The sequence below is a fragment of the Gobius niger genome (assembly GCF_951799975.1).
Source record: "Gobius niger genome assembly, chromosome: 9".
Lineage (NCBI taxonomy): Eukaryota > Metazoa > Chordata > Actinopteri > Gobiiformes > Gobiidae > Gobius > Gobius niger.
This window is the reverse complement of record NC_136860.1, coordinates 35,417,257-35,428,842: the sequence shown is the minus strand read 5'-3', so window position 1 is coordinate 35,428,842 and position 11,586 is coordinate 35,417,257. Positions and strand designations below refer to the sequence as shown.

General features: G+C 35.8%; 1 protein-coding gene across 1 annotated transcript in view; it reads left to right on the top strand.

Annotated features, from left to right (window-relative positions):
- Nucleotides 1-10,485, top strand: part of fhip1b (FHF complex subunit HOOK interacting protein 1B) — a 45,161-nt gene extending 34,676 nt beyond the window's left edge. Inside the window, exons 10-12 of the mRNA XM_079563386.1 lie at nt 2,303-2,481; nt 4,568-4,727; nt 9,758-10,485. Coding sequence (XP_079419512.1) covers nt 2,303-2,481; nt 4,568-4,727; nt 9,758-10,065 — 647 coding nt within the window. The 3' untranslated portion in view covers nt 10,066-10,485. The remainder of the gene's footprint in view (nt 1-2,302; nt 2,482-4,567; nt 4,728-9,757) is intronic.
- Nucleotides 10,486-11,586: the final 1,101 nt, after the last annotated feature.

Sequence of the window (11,586 nt, the reverse complement as noted above, 5' to 3'; positions counted from 1 at the left end):
TTCAAAAATGTGTGTAATTTAGAACATTTTACTTAAATCAAGCAACATTTAAGTAAAATATCCACAACGTTTCACTAAATAAGAATGTTTTCCTTAAATTATTCCATTTCCTGATGACATTTTGCTTAATTCTAGTTATTTATTTGCTTAAATTGAGTGTTTCTTTCATGTTTTATGATGAGAAAAATATTCTAGAAATAAGAATTCTTAGCAAGAAAAAAATGCTGACCCCATTGGAGGAATTTTTTCCTTAAAACAAGACAAAATGTCTGATTTTAAGAATTTTTTCCTTGTTTTTAGAAGGGTAGTTTTTGCAGTGTAAATTGAGGAAATACATCTTGTTTTGAGGGGATTTCACTCATTTAGACCTTTTTCCTGATCTGACCAAGTTTGCTTTGCTAGTTTGAGGACATTTCAGACTGGTTCTATGGTAAATCTCACTTGAAATCAATAAGTAACACTGCCAATGGGACAAGACCATTTTTCTTACCCCATTGGCAGAGAAACTTACTTGAAAAAACGGCGAAATGTATTGAAACGAGTCAGAAAGATCTCAGAGCAAGTGAAATAATCTAGGTCAAATGCCCAACTAAATCTTAACTAGTCAAAATAACAAAAAGTAGGATTATTATGCTCAAATTGAGACTTCTAAACTAATCTAGTAAATTACTTTTTGCAGTGTGGTTGTTGTCCAAACTCATCCCTAACTTTCCTAACATACTCGTAACATCCCAATTCTTTAATAGTTTATAGACACATTTAACAACTTGTAGGGTCATTTTTCAGGGTCAGTGTCACAGAAAAGGTGAGAAAACCTGCCTGCAATGATTTATGAATAAGAGCGCCACAGATGACGATAAAACCCACATATTGTATTTTTCCTTCTGCGAGACGCCCGGTACAGAAGAGCGGAGAAATGTGCACTCGTTACAAAACTTTAGGGCTGGTTTTCTCTAAATTAAGTTTTTGTTTCACTCATGAAACAATCAGCCGCTAAAGCTTCTACAGACTCCAAACCTTTTTTTCCAAAGGGATTTCTTAATATCTAATTCCCAGCCTCATTTATTCATCTTTGAACCCCAAAAAAAAGTTTTAGTTTTTACAGAATTTTTCACTTCAAAAGTCAAAAACTAAATAAGATCCAAAATCCCCTCTTTAACAACTTTGTTACTGATATGTCAACAAATCAAGACCATAAATGTATGCACAAAATGCCTTATTTTTATATGAAAACATTTATTTGAAACAATACATTTTCTTCCTCATATTTATATCAGTAATGTGGAGCAAAAGTTGACCGAGTTGAAATTGCTGCAGTGTCTCGCCAACATTGTAGTGGTAAAAGTGACTTTGAGTGTCTGGAAAAGTGCTAGTCAAGACTAGGGCTGCAACTAACGATTATTTTGTAATCGATTTATCTATCGCTTATTTTTACGATTAATCGATTAATCGCTTGGCTGTGAATGGTGTAGGAAATGTTTTATTTTTTCAATTTTTTTTATCACATTATAGCTTAAGTGGTGCTGTTTGAGGATGTGTTGATGGAGTAAACTAAACGGAAATGTTTTTTGAAGGCTCTATTAATGAAATCTACAATGTACAAAACACTACAGACCCTAAATATAAAATCAAAGTAGGTTTTCATCAAAAATACTACATTTTTAATGTCATTTTTGCTCCATTTGAGTCTGTGTGAGCCAGAAAACGATTAATCAATTACTAAAATAGTTGTCGACTATTTCAATAGTCGACAACTATTGAAATAACTATTGAAATAGTCGCCGATTAATCGATTAGTCGTTTCAGCCCTAGTTAAGACTCATGAAATATTATTTATTTATGCCAAAATTAAGGCCTCAAAGGTAGTAATGACACTAATGGCTTACACTTGTACAGTCTGTGTTACAAAGTCGCTCAAAGCGCCGCACTGTAGTTATTATTCATTCACTCTGGGGTCGCCACTCCAACCAATCACTCACATTCTGGCCTATTAGTTTGATTCTGACAGGCATTAGATGTACGCAATCCTTTTACTCCATGACAATAGTGCAATTATGGCCCACATTTTATCCAGTCCAACTTTTTTTCTACAGCAGACTTCATGAACAAGAGTTTCCAAAGTTCTGCACAAGGAGAAAGAATATTACTAAACCAGAAGAACCCCTGAATAATTAAAGACAATGAAACATTCAAAGCCAATAGACACAATCCACACACACTTGCAGGTCTTGGAGCAGAGATTTGTCTTGTTTGTGTTGTTGATGAAGCGACTCAGATGTTTCCCCTCTGGCGCCCCCTGCAGGTCCGTTCATGGTGGTGCTGTTCACGAAGCTGGAGAACATGCTGCAGAACTCTCTGTACGTCAACATCCTGCTCACTGGCATCGTGGCTCAGCTGGCGTCGTACCCGCAGCCTCTGCTCCGCTCCTTCCTCCTCAACACCAACATGGTCTTCCAGCCCAGCGTCAAGTCCCTCATTCAGGTGCTGCAGCGTCACACAAACAAACAAACAAACAAACAAACAAACAAACAAACAAACGCAGAAGCAACGGGATCAAAGGCGGATTCTGTTCTGCTTTGGTACATGGATCAGGATTTCCTCATTTCATCTTCATCAGCCAAGACAAAATACGACTTAGGAATCCTGAAAATGGCTGAATCTGAAATGAAAGTTTTCCATATCGTATTACAAAAATGTCTATTATTCAGAAAAGCTGCTGAAAGAAAGGACAAATCACTTGTTTCCTAGTAGGGTTGGGTTCTGTTAAACAATACCAGTATAATATCGGTATAAAAGTTCAGGTAATACTGGTATAAATAAAAAAGTATCGAGAGCAGGTACAGAAAAAAAAATCTTGTATCATTAGATCCAAGTTTTGATGCTGTTGGTCCAGGAGCAGCATTAAAGGAAGTGACTTGGTTGTTACAGCTTAAATAAATAATATATATATATTTTTTTTTTATTCAAGTTTTCCCTTTTTTTTTTTCAATGTTTGCCCACATTTTTTCCTTATTTTTTTGCATTTTTTAATACTAATATTTTTCAACATATTTTCCTTCAATTTTTTTTTTTTACACAATTTCCTCCCATTTTTCGCACGTTTTTTGTCATTGGAGATTAACCTGATATTGTAATTTTGCATTTCTTCCAAACATTATTGTTCTGTTTTCTGGTTCTAAATGACACATATGTTAGTATATATATTTTAGTGTATAGTAGATACCAAAAACCAAGTATCGTTAAAGCAGAACTAAGTAACTCATGCCCCTAGAGGCCGTAAGCGCCTCTGCAGGTGTTGTAGCAAGTTGCCGTTTTTTACTCATTAATTGTCCGTGAGAGTAAATACTACGCTGACAGAAAAGACAAAGGGACAGAGGGATATTCTACATCCAATTACACAATGGAGATCTTTATTTTCACTCAAACTTGGCTGTAAATACTGTTTAAGTGCCGCTAGCTAGCCAACAGTTAGAGGCGCAGCTCTCAGCTGAGGAGAGAAGAAGCAACAAACTGTAGAATAGTTTAGTGTAAACACAATAATCCACATAGAGCTGACTTTATTACAGACTGCGCTCTCTAAACCAGAGTCTGAGCTGGATTTAACCAGAGCTTAATGTTGTTAGCGCTGCAGCGTCTGCAGTGTTTACAACATACAGGCTAACGTTGCTAACTCGAGGCTAGCAGTTTTGGCCATTCTGACGCCGTTTTAAGCCCAGGGGTTTATTCATCTGAAAAACTAACCCAGCGACTAAAAAGTCCTCAGAAAATCCAAAGTAAAGACATACAGCATGTTTATATTGAGGGAAAATGAGCTGCAGCAGAACAATGAAAACGCTGTAGCTTCTCGCTAAGTTACTACAAACACACGAGAAAATCTACAGGAGCTGAAGTAAAGACGAAAAGAGACCATTTAAGAAACATCTCAATACTATTGTTAAATAAAAACACATAAATGAATAAAGCTCAGGCATTGGGAGCTTTAGGACATGGGCTTTTCTGTCTGTGATGGACAGAAAATAAAAATGAAAAATTATATTGAATGAAAATAATAAATGAATTGCATCAGCACAATTCTAATATAACTGCTCTTAAAAGTGAAGCAAATGAGTAAATTTACTAATTACAAGCCAATCTGCTGTGAAAAAAGTAAGAATGTTGAAGAAAATGCCTTGTACTCGTATCGGCGAGTACTTAAATCAAAGTACTGGTATCAGTTTTAGAAAAAGCGGTATCGGTGCATCCCTAATATTTGGACTTGCACTTGATATTGTTGCAAACCATCAGAAATGTGTCAAAATGTGCTGGAAAACATCTTAATTTACATCACTTTGTTGCTCAAAAGGACAATTTTTGACATTTTTTGACATTGGAGATGAACTGGATGTTGTAAATTTGCATATCTCCCAAACAGCCATTTTGAAATGATCTTATAGACGATGTATTGCCCACCTCTACTACCCTCCTTAACTTGCCCGCAGTGTTGAGCTCTGACTTTACAGCATGTCCCACAAATCAAAAATAAATGTAACACCTCAGAGTAACCCCTTTGCTCTCCCTGTGCCCGCAGGTGTTGGGCTCCGTGAAGAACCGGATCGAGGCGTTCGCGGCGTCTCACGAGGATTTCCCCGTGATGTTGAGGAAGGCTCAGCAGTACCTCGTGGCCCGGGGCAGAGTGGACTGGAGCGACCTGCCCTCTGTGCCCGCACTCAGACGCTCCGATTCACTGGGTACGAAACACCTCTGCACGGCCCCGGGGCAGCCGGAGGGCAGCGCTGCTTTACTGTCTTTAGGTGTGACCAGCAGACTTGTGTCGGAAAGTGGAAATAACATAACCATTCCTGTGTTTCCTTTCAATGAAGGTAACTTAATTGGAGTAAAGATGCAGCCACTTAATGTTCCCTTCATTTAGTTTTTAGAGCCAGAGCCGTGGGAAGATGTTTTAGTTAGGGGGCGCTGAGGGACAAAATTTACCCCCAAAATACTTTTTCTGTGCATAAATCCTATTTATTAACCTCTTCACTCCCGCCTGAACCGAGAGCATTTTCTCCAGTTCAGCTTTACCCAAATCCTGTAGGCCAGTGTAACGCCTCATTTGAAAGACCTACAAAACTAAATGGATCTTTTTCCTCACGTCAGATTTTTTTTCATCACTTTTTTTGTCGGGCAGTCGTCTCTTTTTTGTCAAATTTTCGGGACTTTTTTCTCACTTTTTCGTCAAATTATTCGCATTTTTTCCCCCAAATTCTTATCACTTTTTTGTCCATTTTTTTCCTCGATTTTTCGTCAAATTTTTCTCACTTTTTTGTAAATGTTTTGTCACTTTTTTGTCACTTTTTCGTCAATGTTTTCTCACTTTTTTCACATTTTCATCCTTATTTTCGTCTGTTTTGTTGCTATTTTCACATCTTTTTTCCAGAAGCTTTTGGACTGGGGTAAAGCTGGAGAAAATGTGCTCGGTTCAGGTGGGAGTTAAGGGGTTGATGTTGCCTGCAGTTCACAAACTATCCACCAGGGGTGCTGCAGAGCCCTCAGCACCCTGGGTTCCCACGGCCTTGTTCAGAGCAGAGGTGCCTCTTAGTGCCAGAGCTGGTGGACAGTGCCAGTAAAAAGTTTGAAACGCCTTTTTAATGTTTTGAGTTTTTGCTTTGTAGATTCTCACTGAAGGCATTAATTTATGAATGTTAAAAACGTTGACATAAATTCTTCAAAATCACAGAAATGTTTTTCACTTCACAGACTGTTCAACCATTTCAGAGACACGGATCTTATTACGAATTTAAAATATAAAACATCTTTTGAGTGTGTGTTTCCTACATAATCCCATGTGTTGTTTTATATTTATAATGAGAATCACACAATGTAAATAGTGTTGAAAATAAAAAAGGCAGATATTTTATTTTCAGTTACTGTGAAAAGAAATCAATCATGATTAATTTCCCTGAATTGTTCTTAAAACAAGAAGAAAAAGAGGATTTAAATTGACAAAAATGACAAAAATCCAGCAAAAAAAGTGACAAAAATCCAGCAAAAAAGTGACAAAAATCCAGCATAAAAAGACAAAAATCCAGCAAAAAAAAGTGACAAAAATCCAGCAAAAAAGTGACAAAAATCCAGCAAAAAAGTGACAAAGATCCAGCAAAAAAGCGACAAAAATCCAGCAAAAAAAGTGACAAAAATCCACAAAAAAGCGACAAAAATCCAGCAAAAAAGTGACAAAAATCCAGCAAAAAAGTGACAAAAATCCAGCAAAAAAGTGATAAAAATCCAGCAAAAAAGTGACAAAAATCCAGCAAAAAAGTGACAAAAATCCAGCAAAAAAGTGACAAAAATCCAGCAAAAAAGTGACAAAAGAGCAACAAAAAAGCGACAAAAATCCAACAAAAAAGTGACAAAAATCCAGCAAAAAAGCGACAAAAATCCAGCAAAAAAGTGACAAAAGAGCAACAAAAAAGCGACAAAAATCCAGCAAAAAAGCGACAAAAATCCAACAAAAAAGTGACAAAAATCCAACAAAAAAGACAAAAATTCAGCAAAAAATTTGACAAAACAGCAACAAAAAAGTGACAAAAATCCAGCAAAAAAGACAAAAATTCAGCAAAAAATGTGTCAAAACAGCAACAAAAAAGTGACAAAAATCCAGCAAAAAAGTGACAAAAATCCACAAAAAAGTGACAAAAATCCAGCAAAAAAAGTGACAAAAATCCAGTAAAAAAGCGACAAAAATCCAGCAAAAAAAGTGACAAAAATCCAACAAAAAAGACAAAAATTCAGCAAAAAATGTGACAAAACAGCAACAAAACAGTGACAAAAATCCAGCATAAAAAGACAAAAATCCAGCAAAAAAAAAGTGACAAAAATCCAGTAAAAAAGTGACAAAAATCCAGCAAAAAAGTGACGAAAATCCAGCAAAAAAGTGACAAAAATCCAGCAAAAAAGTGACAAAAATCCAGCAAAAAAGTGACAAAAATCCAGCAAAAAAGTGACAAAAATCCAGCAAAAAAGTGACAAAAATTCAGCAAAAAATGTGACAAAACAGCAACAAAAAAGTGACAAAAATCCAGCAAAAAAGTGACAAAAATCCACAAAAAAGTGACAAAAATCCAGCAAAAAAAGTGACAAAAATCCAGCAAAAAAGTGACAAAAATCCAGCAAAAAAAGTGACAAAAATCCAACAAAAAAGACAAAAATCCAGCAAAAAAAAGTGACAAAAATCCAGCAAAAAAGTGACAAAGATCCAGCAAAAAAGCGACAAAAATCCAGCAAAAAAAGTGACAAAAATCCACAAAAAAGCGACAAAAATCCAGCAAAAAAGTGACAAAAATCCAGCAAAAAAGTGACAAAAATCCAGCAAAAAAGTGACAAAAATCCAGCAAAAAAGTGACAAAAATCCAGCAAAAAAGTGACAAAAATCCAGCAAAAAAGTGACAAAAATCCAGCAAAAAAGTGACAAAAATCCAACAAAAAAGTGACAAAAATCCAGCAAAAAAGCGACAAAAATCCAGCAAAAAAGTGACAAAAGAGCAACAAAAAAGCGACAAAAATCCAGCAAAAAAGCGACAAAAATCCAACAAAAAAGTGACAAAAATCCAACAAAAAAGACAAAAATTCAGCAAAAAATTTGACAAAACAGCAACAAAAAAGTGACAAAAATCCAGCAAAAAAGACAAAAATTCAGCAAAAAATGTGACAAAACAGCAACAAAAAAGTGACAAAAATCCAGCAAAAAAGTGACAAAAATCCACAAAAAAGTGACAAAAATCCAGCAAAAAAAGTGACAAAAATCCAGCAAAAAAGCGACAAAAATCCAGCAAAAAAAGTGACAAAAATCCAACAAAAAAGACAAAAATTCAGCAAAAAATGTGACAAAACAGCAACAAAAAAGTGACAAAAATCCAGCAAAAAAGACAAAAAATTAGCAAAAAATGTGACAAAACAGCAACAAAAAAGTGACAAAAATCCAGCAAAAAAAGTGACAAAAATCCAGCAAAAAAGCGACAAAAATCCAGCAAATAAGTGACAAAACAGCAACAAAAAAGTCACAAAAATCCACAAAAATCCAGCAAAAAAAGTGACAAAAATCCAGCAAAAAAGACAAAAATTCAGCAAAAAATGTGACAAAACAGCAACAAAAAAGTGACAAAAATCCAGCAAAAAAAGTGTCAAAAATCCAGCACAAAAGTGACAAAAATCCAGCAAAAATGTAACAAAAGTGCCATAAAAAAAACTGACAAAAACACATAAGGGAAATAAAAAGTGACGACAAAGGCAAAGAGGAGGAATGTGTTTGATTTTGGCAGGTGGTAAGAAGTTAAACTGTAAAGTGTTTACAAATAAATGCGATGGCAATATGTCGCAGTTTTCTGTTAGGAGCCAAAAGCGTATATATTTTCACAGCTCACAGAGCAACGAAAGAAGAAGATCTTTTAAATAGACGGGGCAGCGAAAAGCAAAGCAAGTTCATTCAAATAGCACCATGTGGGCGAAGATGTAGAGTGAGGCTGGCGCTTCATGTAAACACTGATGTAATGTCTAGATTTAAAAGTTTCATTGATCAGAGCAAGGAGTATAAAAAATGAAACACTGCCTTAGGGCTGTGCAATTAATCGAAATTCGATTACGATTTCGATTACAACAGTAAACGATTACAAAATTAGCATAATCGCAAAAAATCGATTATATATATTTTTTTCAATTTTTATTTTATTTTATTTTTTTCAATTTTTTTTTTCAATTTTTTTTTTTCAATTTTTCAATTTTTTGATTTTTGTCACTTTTTTGCTGGATTTTTGTCACTTTTTTGATGGATTTTTGTCACTTTTTTGATGGATTTTTGTCACTTTTTTGATGGATTTTTGTCACTTTATTGATGAATTTTTGTCTTTTTGCTGGATTTTTGTCACTTTTTTGCTGGATTTTTGTCACTTTTTTGATGGATTTTTGTCTTTTTTTTGATGGAATTTTGTCTCTTTTTTTTTGCTGGATTTTTCTCACTTTTTTGATGGATTTTTGTCTTTTTTTGATGGATTTTTGTCTTTTTTTTGATGGATTTTTGTCTTTTTTTTGATGGATTTTTGTCTTTTTTTTGCTGGATTTTTGTCACTTTTTTGATGGATTTTTGTCTTTTTTTGCTGGATTTTTGTCTTTTTTTTGATGGATTTTTGTCACTTTTTTGATGGATTTTTGTCTTTTTTTGATGGATTTTTGTCACTTTTTTGATGGATTTTTGTCACTTTTTTGATGGATTTTTGTCTTTTTTTTGATGGAATTTTGTCTTTTTTTTTGCTGGATTTTTGTCTTTTTTTTTATGGATTTTTGTCTTTTTTTTGATGGATTTTTGTCTTTTTTTTATGGATTTTTGTCTTTTTTTAATGGATTTTAGTCTTTTTTTTGATGGATTTTTGTCATTTTTTTGCTGGATTTTTTTCACTTTTTTGATGGATTTTTGTCACTTTTTTGATGGATTTTTGTCTTTTTTTTGATGGATTTTTGTCACTTTTTTGATGGATTTTTGTCACTTTTTTGCTGGATTTTTGTCACTTTTTTGCTGGATTTTTGTCACTTTTTTGATGGATTTTTTAAAGGCAACAAATAATCGTTTGAATAATCGTGATTTCAATTATGACAAAAATAATCGTGATTATTATTTTTTCAATAATCGAGCAGCCCTACACTGCCTATATAAATGATCTCCAGAGGGCGCCATTACCTGAAAAACACGAAAACTTCTTACATCGCCTGTGATTTTTCCTCCCCGCAGTGAAGAGCCGTAAAACATCTCTGGGCGACCTCATCCTGCGCCACACCAACAGCCCGACCCGCGCCCGCCACGCCGCCCAGATGGCCCTGGCGCACGTACGCGACGGCGGCCAGTCCCTGCACAGCGCCCTCTTCAGGACCGGAGGGGGAGGAGCGGGGGCGGAGAAGCAGGCCGAGGCGCTGAGGGTGAAGAACGCCGTCTACTCCTCCGTCATCTTCTGCGAGTTTCTGAAGGAGCTGGCGGCGCTGGCCCAAGAGCACGCGGTCACTTTGCCCTTCGCCGCCCACAACCCCGGCCCCGAGGAGTAGGGAGGTTCAAAAACCCGCAACTCGCACTGAAAAGACCTTTACGCTCGGGTAGGTTTTTGTACATTAGTAGTTTGCGAATGGACTTGGGGGGAGGGGGGAGGCCCTTTTTACGGCATTGTGAATAAATCATGTATTATAAAGACAGAGTTATCACTGTAAATACCATAGAACGTGGTATAAGTGAAGCGAAGCCACATAGAGACACGTAGGTGCACAAACTGGTGCTAAGTTTAAGTTTTTATGGGGGGTGAAAAAAAACTGAATGAACACAAATCGACGTTTATCTTTTACAGATTACGCAAAACCAAATACAAAACTCAGTCAGGAATCTGAAGCTGTAGAGGCTGGCTGCATGTACATGGGTGTTATTGTTATTATTATAGTAACTCAGTCTATATGTGTCCCACGCTCAAAGGGCAAACACAATGTAAATGTAAAATAGGCCGTACTAGAAGCTTCTGAGGAAAAGAAAATGAATGAATGAAGCATAGTCATGATACAAAACAGTAAAAACTGAACTAAAGCAATGAATACAATAGCAGAGTAATGTAACTTATGCCAAATTAGTATTTCATTGTCACTTAGTTTTAAAATATAGCTCTCCTGACGAGGGCTGGGTTGGTGCCACTGGTACAGAAACAAAAAGATACTAAGTTTTGTTGCCTGCTGAGTCCTGAGGCTGCACTGAAGAAAGTTATTTGGTTATCTCAGGTCAAACGACTAATCGATTATTGAAAGAGTCGACAACTATTTTAGTAATCAATTAATCGTTTTCTGGTTCACGCAGACTAAAATGGAGCAAAAATTACATAAAAAATGTAGTATTTTTGATGAAAACCTACTTTGATTTTATATTTAGGGTCTGTAGTGTTTGGTACATTGTAGATTTCATTAATAGAACCTTCAAAAAACATTTCCCTTTAGTTTACTCCATCAACACATCCTCAAACAGCACCACTTAAGCTATAATGTGATTAAAAAAAAAAAATACAATTTTTCTACACCATTAACAGCCAAGCGATTAATCGTAAAAATAATTTATAGATTAATCCAGTGGTTCTCAACCTTTTGGAGCCGCGACCCCCATTATAGCAGGTAAAGGCGTTTGTCACACCGTGGGAAATAGGAACCTTAGCCCACATAGTTCTTAAAAAACAAAGAAAAAAAACAAATGGCTGAAATAAAATTCATCAAACTATGGACAAATAGTGGTACTCTGGTAAAATAGCAAACACATGCTACTATTAAACATTACATTATATGCTAATGAAAATATGTATGTTTTATCTAACTGATCTGGCGACCCCCCCCCCCCCCCAATTTGTCTCGCGACCCCCAGGTTGAGAACCACTGGATTAATCGATTACAAAATAATCGTCAGTTACAGCCCTAAAGAAGATGATTAAAACTAGTCTGAACCAATGGCCGCCTGTAGCAGAGATTAGGGGCCGCCATTGCTGCAGTACCTCCATAAAGGGGCGGCAGAACAAGCTAGTCTTACATTGCTTTGTATTGGACTTT